General features: G+C 43.8%; 2 protein-coding genes across 3 annotated transcripts in view; one reads left to right on the top strand and one right to left on the bottom strand.

The window, feature by feature from the left end:
- Positions 1–7,159, bottom strand: part of SHLD2 (shieldin complex subunit 2) — a 67,804-nt gene extending 60,645 nt beyond the window's left edge. The window contains exon 1 of one of the 2 annotated variants that reach the window (XM_066349762.1): positions 6,867–7,159. The gene's annotated coding sequence lies outside the window, so the exon portion shown is untranslated. The remainder of the gene's footprint in view (positions 1–6,866) is intronic. The other variant, XM_066349761.1, reaches the window with a different exon arrangement.
- The window catches only part of GLUD1 (glutamate dehydrogenase 1), a 49,678-nt gene continuing 43,611 nt past the window's right edge, over positions 7,142–13,208 (top strand). The window contains exon 1 of the mRNA XM_066349763.1: positions 7,142–7,727. Within this exon, the coding sequence (XP_066205860.1) occupies positions 7,277–7,727 (451 nt within the window). The 5' untranslated portion in view covers positions 7,142–7,276. The remainder of the gene's footprint in view (positions 7,728–13,208) is intronic.

Raw genomic sequence — 13,208 nt, 5'->3', positions numbered from 1 at the left:
AGTGAAAGAAGCCAGTCACAAAGGACCACATATTGTATGATTCCATTTAAATGAAATATCCACCATAGGAAAACCTCAGGATACAGAAAGTAGAAAGTATATATTACCTTTTCAAATTAAAGTATTTTTAAATACTACTACATTCGTGTATTTATGTCTTTCTACATACTAAAATCCTTCTAAAATATTTTTAGCCCTGGCCAGGTAGCTCTGTTGGAGCATCACCCCTGACATGCCAAGCTTGTGGGTTTGATGCCCAGTCAGGGCACATACAAGAATTAACCAATAAAGGCATAAAATAAGTGGAACAACAAGTCAATGTGTCTCTCTCTCCCTTACTCTCTCTCAAATCAATTTTAAAACATTTAAAAATAATGACCTGGCCAATTGGCTCACTGGTAGAGCACTGACCCAGCATGTGGATGTCCCAAGGTTCAATTCTCAGTCAGGGTACACAGGAGAAGTGACCATCTGCTTCTCCACCCTTCCCCCTTCTCTCTCTCTCTCTCTTCCCTTACAGCAGCCATGGCTCAATTATTGAATAATTCCAATGATTTCAGGGGCGGGGGGGGGGGGGGCGGCAAAGGCACAGCTGAGGATGGCTCCATGGCCTCTGCCTCACGTGCTAAAAATAGCTCAGTTGCCAAGGAACAGAGCAAGCCCCAGACGGGCAGAGCATTGCCCCATAGGGGGCTTGTGGGGTGGATCCCTGTCCAGGCGCATGCAGGAGTCTCTCTGCCTCCCCTGCTCTTACTTAATCTTTAAAAATATTTTTAAATTTAAAAATTAAAATTAAAAGATAAAATTTTAAATAATAAAATTAATTTTAAAAATTAAAATATATTTTCCATTGATTTGAGAGAGGCATCAACTCTTCTTGTATGTGCTCTGCGTGGGGATCGAAACCATGACCTCAGCATGCGAAGATGACGCTTTATCCACAGATCCACCCAGCCAGGGCCTAAAATATTTGTAAAACCACTTGGAAGCACCCTGGCCAATGGCTCAGTTGGCTGAAGCATCATCTGGAAGCATAGAAGTTACCTGTTCAATCCTAGGGCAGGACACATGCAAAAACAGTTTGATGTTCCTCTCTCTAAAATCAAAAAATAAAAAATAAAAAAATAAAAGCACTAGGAAGCACAAAAGTATGCTATGGATGAAGGAGAAAAGACTCACAATTTTAAAACAGTTGAGGAAAACTCATAAACCACAAAGGCAGAAAACTGATTTGTCTGTTGAATGCTATCAAAATGACCAAAATTCCTTTCTAGTTAAATTCTGGCCTCCTATTGAACTGTAAATTACTACTAATAATTAAACTTTAATTTTCAAAATATCTGTAGATTTTACAAATGCAATAATCAATGTAAAGCTGAAACACCCTGGACTTTCCATTATAGTAAATAATTTCATTTTATTATTATTTTCTTTTATTTCGAGAGTGCGTTTATTAAGGCTGGGGACAGTGAAACAAAGGGAGGGCTTAGGGTAGAAGAAGCAACTGTAGAGAGCCTAGGCAGTACTCTGCTTTGGCTTTCTAGAAATGTTACAGGAAAGAAGTGAGCCTAGGCCTGGAGCCAGGTTCAGGCAGCAAGCCCAGGCTGAGCTGCCACTGCCCACTGCTCCCCTGGTTGCAAGTCTCATGGGGACCCGTAGAGTTTGGAAGAAAAAAGTGAAGACGCACGTCTGAGAGGAAAGACAGGTGTAGGTGAACTCCAGAGAGAAAGCACCCATAATAAATAATTTTAAACTGCAACAACTACTTAAAATATTTCTTGGAATAGTAAAAATAGCATAACTTTGGAGTCAGATACACAGGTTTGAATCTTAGCATGCTGTTTTCCAGCTAGGTGATCATCAGTTTACTTGGTTTCTGTGAGCCTCCACCCCAGTTCTGTTACATCAGGAATTAGACTACCTACTTTAGTGTGAAAAGAAACACTCCAACTACAGTACTTGAAACATTAGGGTGGGAGATAATGTCACTCTTTTTCAAACCGCTATCTGTACCGCAGTGTGCAGGCGGTATTATATGGAGCTATACATTGAAACCTGTATGGTTTTGCAAACCAATGTCATCCCAATAATTCAATTAAAAATAATAATAATAAAATAATAAATTTCTAGCCTGGCCGGATAGCTCGGTTGGTTAAAGCGTTGTCTGGTGGTGCAGAGGCTCCCAGTTCGATACCTAGTCAGGGCACACAGAGAAACTAATCCACATTCCTGTCTCTCTCTCTCCTTCCTCTCTTACTGAAATTAATAAATTAAAATTTTTTTAAATGATAAATTTATAAATAAATAAAATAAAACCCATCTGTACTGTTTGAAGTTTTTTTTTTTACAACATGTATATAATTTAAAAACATAATGAAGATTTTAAAAATAAAAACATCTACTTTAGGATCCAGAAGTTGGCGATGGAGTAGGTGGACATTACAACTCCCACCTCCCAGAACCAAAGTGGATTACAACTTAACTTGGGAACAATCATCTTGAAAAACCAACTTTGGACTAAACTAAGAGGAATCTATAACCAAGGATCACCTAAGAAACCACACTGAGACTGGTCAATCAATCAGTAACATTAAAAAATAAAATAAGGGGCCCTGGCCGATTGGCTCAGTGGTAGAGGGTCGGCCTGGCGTGCAGAAGTCCCGGGTTCGATTCCTGGCCAGGGCACACAGGAGAAGCGCTCATTTGCTTCTCCACCCCTCACCCTCTCCTTCCTCTCTGTCTCTCTCTTCCCCTCCTGCAGAGAGGCTCCATTGGAGCAAAGATGGCCCCGGCGCTGGGGATGGCTCCTTGGCCTCTGCCCCAGGTGCTAGAGTGGCTCTGGTCGCAACAGAGACGCCCTGGATGGGCAGAGCATCATCCCCTGGTGGGCAGAGCGTCGCGCCCTGGTGGGCGTGCCAGGTGGATCCCGGTGTGGCGCATGCGGGAGTTTGTCTGACTGTCTCTCCCCGTTTCCAGCTTCAGAAAAAATAAATAAATAAATAAATAAATAAATAAAATAAGGCCCTGGCTGGTTGGCTCAGTGGTAGAGGGTCGGCCTGGCGTGCGGAAGTCCCGGTTCGATTCCCGGCCAGGGCACACAGGAGAGGCACCATCTGCTTCTCCACCCCTCCCCCTCTCCTTCCTCTCTGTCTCTTTCATCCCCTCCCGCAGCTGAGGCTCCATTGGAGCAAAAGATGGCCTGGGCGCTGGGGATGGCTCCTTGGCCTCTGCCACAGGCGCTAGAGTGGCTCTGGTCACGACAGAGCGACGCCCCGGATGGGCAGAGCATCGCCCCCTGGTGGGCGTGCCGGGTGGATCCTGGTCGGGTGCATGCGGGAGTCTTTCTGACTGCCTTCCCGTTTCCAGCTTTAGAAAAATACAATAAATAAATAAATAAATAAATAAATAAATAAATAAATGTTGTATAAAAAGGACATTTTAAGACAGTAACTGAGAATAGTTACACTCAAAGACTTCACTGAAATGCCACCAAAGGATATACTTCATAAGAAGGAAGGACTGGAATGCAAGAAGGAATGGTGAGCAGAGAAATTTGTACACATATAAGTGAACTGAAACAAGCTTTGAAAGCCCAGTTAGAATGTAAATTGGTCCTACTGCTTTACAGAGCTATTTGGCAATAATGTAAAGTTTAAAGAGTGAAGTTAAGTACAGATTCTATGACCTAGAAATTCTACCTCTAGGTATCTACCTGAGAGAAGTGCTGACGTGATATGCATGCCAAGGAGTCACACACCGCATGGTCCATGCCAGCATTGTTTATAATATGGAAAACTGAAAACATCCTAAAAGCCCACTAGCAAAAGAATGAATCAACAAATTTGGTATATTCAAACAATGAAATAGTATTCAGCAGTTAAAATTCATGAACTGGAGTTACATGAATAAATGTAAAAAAAAAGTTGAGAAAAAAAGAAAATCTGCAGAAGAATGTATACAGTATAATACCATTTAGATAGATTTTTTAAACACATAAATCAGTATTCCATATTGTTTGTGGATATATACATACAAAGTAAAACTGTAAAATCAAATAGAAGGGCTATCTCTGAATGAAATATGGCAAGAAATAAACAGTAGTTTGATTTCAAAAAACAAACAAAAAAATAACATCCACTTTATAGGATTCTTGTGGAACCACTTGGTAAGATGTCTACACATAGGAGACTCCCAATGAAAAATAATTTCCTCACTCCTTTCGTAGCCTTTTTACCCTTTTGAATTCAGATGAAGACTTGGAAGAAGCAAAGTTAAACATTTATTTTTCTGAAGACAAAGGTTATCTAGAGATATGGGCAATAAAATTAAGCTTTTCAACCACTTTCCCCAAAACATACCAAAGAATTTCATCTAAGACAAAAAAGAAAAGTCCATGTATTTAGTGATTCTTACCACTTTATTTTGGAATATTAGGTTTTAGACTTTTTTATTGCAATATTAGTAACACTATCAAGTGAAAAGGAACTTTGGTACCTTAATCTTTTGACCAACAAGACAAATTCAAGATTCAGTTGATAGAATATTTCTCACTAAAAAACACAGTAAAAATAATAAAAATATAGGCCCTGGCCGGTTGGCTCAGTGGTAGAGTGTCAACCCTGCATGTGGAAGTCCGGGTTCGATTCCTGGCCAGGGCACACAGGAGAAGCGCCCATCTATTCTCCACCCCTCCCCCCTCTCCTTTCTCTTCCCCTCCCGCAGCCAAGGCTCCATTGGAGCAAAGTTGGCCCGGGCGCTGAGGATGGCTCCATGGCCTCTGCCTCAGGTGCTAGAATGGCTCCAGCCCAAGAGGAGCAACGCCCAGATGGGCACTGCATTGCCCCCTGGTGGGCATGCTGGGTGGATCCCGGGCACATGCGGGAGTCAGTCTGACTGCCTCCCCGTTTCTAACTTTGGAAAAATACAAATAATAATAATAAATATATATAAATTGTTACTATCTTTTACCTAGCAATTAAGGTAAAATATTAGGTCCATCTTTTTTGCTTTGAGAGTACACTGAGATAAATGAATGTAATTTAACTGATCTAGGTTGTCACCTTATACTTTTCAGGATATTGTGAAAATTAAGAACATTCTCATCCCTATACAAATGAATAATGTGAATATTAGAAAGCAAGCAGTTGTATTGCAGGTCAAAAAGGTGGCTTTTAAAACCAGTAAGTACAGCCTGGCCTGTGGGGGCGCAGTGGATATGACAAGAAACGAGGAAGCAATGAACTAAACTGAAGCAACTATGAGTGGATGCTTCTCGCTCTCCACCCCATTAAATCTATAAATAAAATCTTAAAAAACAAAACCAAAAAAACATCAAAGTACACTGGGATAACTAAAGTTGGTAGTGTAGCCTGTCTTTAAAACTGAGGCATGAGCCCTGGCCGGTTGGCTCAGCGGTAGAGCGTCGGCCTAGCGTGCGGAGGACCCGGGTTCGATTCCCGGCCAGGGCACACAGGAGAAGCGCCCATTTGCTTCTCCACCCCTCCGCCGCGCTTTCCTCTCTGTCTCTCTCTTCCCCTCCCGCAGCCAAGGCTCCATTGGAGCAAAGATGGCCCGGGCGCTGGGGATGGCTCCTTGGCCTCTGCCCCAGGCGCTAGAGTGGCTCTGGTCGCAATATAGCGATGCCCAGGATGGGCAGAGCATCGCCCCCTGGTGGGCAGAGCGTCGCCCCATGGTGGGCGTGCCGGGTGGATCCCGGTCGGGCGCATGCGGGAGTCTGTCTGACTGTCTCTCCCTGTTTCCAGCTTCAGAAAAATGGAAAAAAAAAAAAAAACAAACTGAGGCATGAGACTCAAGCTCACCCGTAAGAGGATCACCATTTCTCATCAAGTATGCCTAAGTACATAATGAAACCTTCACGTAACTTAAAGTTTACACATTCTATTCGGGACCATTTAATATATAAATTAGTGAGAAAGCAGTTCCTGGAGTGCCTTTGTTTTTAGACTATTTTAAAAATACATTTATGTCGATGTAAGAAACATCCAAACCTCCAGGGAATTTTTATGAGTTTATTTGGGCACAAACTGAGGACATTGCCAGGAAGCAAGCTCTTCAATGCTCCTGAGAAGAACAGTTGAGTATCTCTAATGCATTTGGAAGAAAAGAGGAACCATAAGGAAGATGACACAAAAGTGGAAGGCAATGCAGGAATCAGATCACAGGATAGTGAAGGTTATGTGCTCTGTCCAGGGTGGTCACCCTTTAGGACGGGTCAGAAAGGGGGCATTTCAAGGGTGTGTTAACCTAGATGCACAGTAAAAAGGACATAGCTTGCTTGAGGCAAAAATAAGACTTTCACTAAAGAAGTTGCACGTTGAGGTGTGACCACCTAGCACGACCTGCCCAGTTAGGAATTTGTGACTCATGACTGCACCCCTTTTTCCTCCACACTGAAAAGGGCAAGCACAACCAGTACGTTTATAAAGCTACACCCAGTGATTTAGGTGAACATTTTATCTCAGTGTTGTTGAGTGTTTACTAGAGACAAAATTTAAAAGCGGTAAAAGCCAGTAGGTAAGGCAGTCCCCAGATGCCAGGCTTTCTCCTTCTCAGCTTCCGCAAGCCACCTCAAACACAACTCCGGGTGACACTAAATTCTTCGTAGTCCGCGCGCACACGGCCCAGCCTGCCGCTTCTCGGGCCTCCCCAGGACCAACCCCCGAGACAAGTCTAGGGCGTGACAGCGCGGCCGCCCCGCCCGCGGTCGGGGGCGGGCGACACCGGGACCCGCTCGCTCCGGCCGCGCAGCGCCCCCCAGAGGCAGGCACACCGCCGCCCCAGCGACCCCTCCCCACAGAAACCCTTCCCGAGACCCTCCGCCCGCAACGCGGGAGCCACACACAGACCTGAGACACCGCCACCCCGCAGATCTGGGCAACCTTCGGGGGCCTCGCCCCGACCGCAGCCCCGCGAGCATGCGCGCCGGGCCCGTCCGCGCCTGCGCGTCCCCAGCCCCGCGCGTCCCCTGCGGCACGCGCCACCACCCGGGAGGCCGGGCCAGGCCGCGGCGGAGGCGGAGGCGGAGGCCCGGCTCCCGGAGCGGCGCGCGCCCCCCGCCCTGCCGTTTGTGGGCGACGCTGGCCTGCGGCTCCAAAGTCCGTCCCCCCTGTGAGGCTGCGAGCGCCGGAGGGGAGGGGACAGCTAGGAAGGCAGGAAGCTGCAGCTTAAAAGGGCGGCCCGCGCCGGGCCCTTCCTCCCTGACACCGTCTGCGCGCCTCCGGAGGCTGCTCCGCTCCGCGGCCTCCGCCCCGCCGCCATGTACCGCTGCCTGGGTGACGCGCTGCTGCTGTCCCGCGCCGGGCCCGCCGCCCTGGGCTCGGCCGCGGCCGACTCGGCGGCGCTGCTGGGTTGGGCCCGCGGGCAGCCCAGCGCCGGCGCCGCCCCGCAGCCGGGGCTCGCGCCGCCCTCCCGGCGACACTACAGCGAAGCGGCGGCTGACCGCGAGGACGACCCCAACTTCTTCAAGATGGTGGAGGGCTTCTTCGACCGCGGCGCCAGCATCGTGGAGGACAAGCTGGTGGAGGATCTCAAGACCCGGGAGAGCGAGGAGCAGAAGCGGAACCGGGTGCGCGGCATCCTGCGGATCATCAAGCCCTGCAACCATGTGCTGAGCCTGTCCTTCCCCATCCGGCGCGACGACGGCTCCTGGGAGGTCATCGAGGGCTACCGGGCCCAGCACAGCCAGCACCGCACGCCCTGCAAGGGAGGTGAGCGCCGACCCGACCCGCTGGCGCGGTGCCCCGCGGCCCAGCCGCCTGCTTGCCCCAGGCCCGCTGCTCCGCCCCGCCCGGCGGGCACTGACCCTCCCCCACGGTGCCCACCGGCCCCCGCCTCGGACGTGTCGGCCCGGGTGGACAGCGATTTTTCCGCCTTAACCCACCCGGAGTCGGCCCTGTCTCCTGCCGGCGTTGTTGCTGCGTGCAGAGCAGACACCGCGCTGCTCCTTTAACCCTAGCGTGGGTGACCTGATGAAATGCACTTGTAAGAAAAGGGAATCGCTGGTCCATCTGATTGTGCCTCTTGCAAGTTCTTGTGGGCTTCTATGACTCACCGAAATGCAGATTATGAAATAATTATTTTTATGATTTTTTTTTCACTTTTTACATCTGACAATATAGTAGCATAAAATGAACTGCCTTCTAAGGTTTGAAATGTAGATAGTTTTACGTTCATTACACGTTGACCTTTTAAATTATGTTTCTACCCTGAAGGCTTTTGTTTTGTACAGAATAGTAATGCACGAGCAGTATAACATCTCTGACAAATAAACAGCGGGCGTCCTGACAGTAAATCTAAAGGGTGTAGACCGCAGGACTGCCCGCCAGCCAATGGAATGAAATAGCCCTGGGGGTGTGTACTGGTCCTGGCTAGCACCGGATTTGAGTTTGGGGAAAAGATAAGCAGGTGAAGAAAGGAGTTGAGGCGGAAACAATTTGGTAACCACCAAGTTATTCATAGTTTAAGATTTTGAACGTCGATTTGGCATCTGCAGTCATCTTGCTTTCTTTGAAAAATAAAGGCGGGTTTTTTGTTTTTTTGTTTGTTTGGTCATTTTCCCCTCCACTAAATTGCACAGTATATTTTTAAAGGTGCTTAAAAGTAACCTAAAACAGGGAGGTGAGGCTTGCTGGAGTTTTCACAGAAGCTGTAGGGCTATGCCCTTTGTCTCTGTAAACCTGATACCGGGTTCTATTATACCAGCTGAATTCTAAGAATAATTTTTAGAAATCTCTACCGGAAAAAAATTGAGCACAGCTGGGGAACAAAGGCTGCTTCAATCTGTTTAATGATTTACTTTTACTTGCTGAATTTGCATTGGCCCCACCCACTTTTAGGATTTAACTGGTAGAGCTTAATTATCCTTTACCTCTCTGTTCCTTGTTCTAAAATCAAGGTCTGAACCACTTTGACCCCTAATTTCCCTTTCAGTTCCAAACAGAATTATATAAAATCTACACACTATCAGTCTCCTACTTTGCCTTCCTTCTTCATACCACTACCTTATTCTCTAAACCAAGAATACAAGGTCAGACTCCCAAGAAAAGCAAACAATGTTTTTGGAGGAAGAAGCAAAGTTAGCAGATAAACTGCAGTGATTCTTTAAAATAGACATCAAGTTTGTATTTCTGTCTTGTCAGTATTTTCCAGTTGCTTAAAAGATTTACAAATAAACTAGTGTGTGTGTGTATATATATACACACATATGTATGATATATATCATATGTATATATATATATGATATATATATATCGTGTGTGTGTGTGTGTGTATATATATATATATACATACAGTTTTTTCTGCAGGATCTTATTTATCTGGGAAGTTCGTTATATTCTTTGGTTCTTTATATGCCAAGCCCTTTCCAATCTTTATAAATGACAACTTCACAAACTCACTAAAGTTAACCATGGTTTGTCAGTACTCTTCCTCTTGTTGCCACAGCAGCTTTAGTTCTAGAGTGTAATAGAAAATTTTCTGTTCCATTAGCCCATTGATTTGAGAAAGAGAGAGAGGGAAGCATCAACTCATTGTTCCACTTAGTTGTGCACTCACTGATGGCTTTCCCTGACCAGGGCATCAAACCCATGACCTCAGCACCCAGAGAGGACACTATCCACTGAGCAACCATCCAGGGCATTCATTATCCCATTTTATAAGAAACATGCCACTGAGACCTCTATTCACTCCAAACATAAAAACATTGAGAAGCTGGTTTTTAACTAGTAAATAGTGGCAAACATTGCAAGATAATATAATATAAAAAAAAATTGACTTCTATGAATAAGTGATAGTTTTATTCTCTTTCAGAATTTGAAAGTGTGGAAAGAATAGATTTGGGGAGAAGAGTATCATTATGAAAACCCTTAAAAATACTTTAGTGTGCTTAAGATAACACCATACTACATAGGTGATCAGTAAAAAATTAGACACTGTAGACTCCCATGCTTTGCTTTCCTGGTTTCATGGTACTACACATTGATCATTCTTGTCTGATTGCAGAGATTGTATATTCTAAGAGGAGCTTTCAGTGTTTAATTTCCCCTTCAATTAAACATTTAAATCTTTTTTGACTTATAAGAAAGTTGTTAACCTCTTAGGTTCCACTCTGGTCTTAGAAATACAGAATATCATAGGTATTGAAATTTTAAAAAATGCTTTGGGTAATCCCTGTAAATGGCACTCAGTCTTTCCCTTCTAAAGCCGACTTGAAGCCATACCTTAACATTTCTTCTCCACCCCTACTCCCACTCTCACTCCACTGTGTTCACTACCAGTGTTCTTTGCCCCACAAACACCTTGTCTGATCCTCTTTATCCTTTTCCCAATACTTAACTTTCTGTATCTAATTTATTCTCAAAGTTAAAGCAGAGCAACAATCTTAATTATAATTTCTGTAAGGGAAACAGGTGGTTTTAAGACCTAGGGGGAGAAGGAGAGGGGGCTGACATGTATTTCAATCCAAGCAAATATTTAATGATACATACTATCTTTGTGGTTCTCTTCCCACATACCATATTTAACTGAAGCAATTAGATTTTCATCTATTAAATAGTTGCAAAAGACCGCAGCAGGCTCTCAAGCAGCATTTTAAGGGAGACCTTAATATTTTCAGCAAAGATGAATGTTGAGAATTTCTGCTATGAGAAGACTTTCTCAAAAGTTCTTATTTAAGTGTTTGAAAACGTCTGTGATTGTTTCTGTTACCTTTCTCAGAATAAATTCTGTATTTTATGGGCCATGTTTCTGTCTGAAACCAATCTAACTTTTTAAAGGAAGTTTATCTTTTAAAAGTCAGTTTGAGAGGAAAGTACAGATTAATAGCAATTCATTGCTGTTGAAGCAATTTAACTTTCTTTCCCAGTCTGTCCTCCCCCCAGTCTGTCTTCATATTAAAATTAAGTCAAAATTCCCTGTGACTGATTCTTCCTTTCATAGAATTTTCTAAATTATCATCATTTAAATAAAACTGATGGGCTGTAGTCCTTTGATACATTAATCCTAAATCTTTTATTTAATTATAAATGGAAGTACCCAAAAAAGTGTTGTTCCCTCTGTTAACCAATTGACTTGTTTTTTAAGAACCAAAATGCAAGAAGGAAATAGGAGGAGGTAGATGGTCTTTGGACCACAGGATGCAGGAGTGGAGGCAGGACTGGCAGCTAAGGTTGGTTCCCTTCATTCATCCTCTGGGATATAATTGTGAGTAGTAGTACCTTGGGGAAGACTGCAGAAAGTACTGAGAATACCTTTGCTGAAGAAAGAGATTTCTGATGTATTTCTCTATGCTGGCTTAACAACCATTAAAACTTGGCTAACTGCATAAATTCACTCTTTGTAATATTTGTGGGGGGTTTTGAGAGAGAGAGAGAGAGAGAGAGAAGCATGAATTTGCCACTTAGTTGGGCCATTGATAGCTTCTCATGTGTGCCCTGATGGGGGCTCCAGCCCAAGAGCTCCAGGGGGTGCTCTCTCCACTGCACTGCCTGCTGGGAATTTTAATTAATTAATCAAATAATTTTTGATTGATTGGTTTTAGAGAGACAGAAAGAGGAAGTGAAAGAAAAAGAAGAAGCATTCATTTGTTACACTTTTGTGCCTTCACTGGTTGCTTCCCATACTTGCCCTGATGAGAATCAAACCCACAACCTTGGTGTTTTGGGACAACACTCCAACAGATTGAGCTAACTGGCCAGGGCCTCTAATATTTTTAAAGTATTTGTGCCTGCATCTGCTGCCACAGATAAAATGTAGTCTTTGTAGGTAAATTAAATTTAGAATTAACTTAATCTGAAAATTCAATGATGACAGGTAATTTGTATGTCTCCCATTCCCTACCATTTAGTCCTGAGGTTTTTGATTGTTGTTGCTGCTGTTGTTTTTAATACTTTTTAGTTAAATATGGAACTTTGTTGCTCTTATAAAGGCTTTTTATTTCAGAGGGGGGAAAAATACGTGAATGCCTCTAAACTCAACCCTAACTCTCCCCTCACCCTCTACCCCCCTACCCCCCTGCATGCCAGTTATACTAAGGAAGAGCTAAGGTGATGGTGGAGACCTGTATCAGATTGTTGTTCAGTCTCCATAGTTTTGTGGGAATCCCTCTTGCTAGTTTGCTTTCCCTGTGAAAACCCCACGGGCAGGAAGACAAGAACAGCCCACTCATTATATGCTAAATACACTTTGCAAGAATTGAGGCATCAAAAATTGGAGGACAAGCACCAGTATGTATTAAACTCCAATAAAATTTCTGGTTTATAGTGGAAAGAAAGTGGGTTTAGCACTTTTTTTTTTTTTTTTTTTTTTTTTGGTCCAGTTATATTAAGGATACTGAGGGTTGTACCACAAATCAGTAAAAACTAAAAATAATTTGGATGTTGAAGAATTCCTAGGCAATAGTCTCTGGCATTGAGATTTCTAGTTTCTCTTTCCTGTTTATTTTGTATACTAATTAGATTTTCATAATACAAATAATAAAGCCTCTAATATTTTAATGTAGCACATTGATCTGTAAATGACCTATAATTGCTCTACCCAACACACCCCAGTTAAAATACATATGTATGATTCAACTAGTTGGATAGCAGTGAAAGTTACAAAGTGCAAAGTGAAGCCATTCTGCCAACCAGTTCTTTTCCACAAAATAACTGAACAATCCCAAACCCAGAACTTACTTAAAACTGGGCTAGACAGCCCGAGGAATCCATATTTTCCTCTTGCTAGAGGCAGAAATGAATGCAGATTGAAGTTCTTACTATCAAGATTGAAGTGAGGATATGTGAAATACTAGTGATAAAACCAGAAAGGTTTTATGAAGGGGAAGAAGACCACCTGGGAGAGGGCTCTGGGCCTTTTAATTTCCTTTCTCAGAGGCAGCGTTACCAAGGAGATAACTGGGAAAGCAAGGGGAACAGTGACAGGCCTGGCATTTTGCTAAGCTTTTCATGCACCATTGCTTTTATTCCTCAAAACAACCTCATGAAATACACTGTTCTTTCCGGTTTTCAAATGTGGATCTAAGGCTCCAGTGTGAGGGCTCCTCTGGCAAGGTTACACAGCTAGTAAGCAGTAGGGTTGGGATTCAGACTTCAGTAATCTGATTCCAGAACCAACCTTTTCATCATTATTGTCTGGGATTTATTCATGTAAAAAATTACAGATTATATCTTGGGGTAAGCACTAATTGAGAG

This window comes from Saccopteryx leptura, chromosome 9 (assembly GCF_036850995.1).
Source record: "Saccopteryx leptura isolate mSacLep1 chromosome 9, mSacLep1_pri_phased_curated, whole genome shotgun sequence".
NCBI classification, from domain to species: Eukaryota; Metazoa; Chordata; class Mammalia; order Chiroptera; family Emballonuridae; genus Saccopteryx; species Saccopteryx leptura.
Note: the sequence above shows the minus strand (reverse complement) of the source record. Positions and strands in the feature narration are given on the sequence as shown.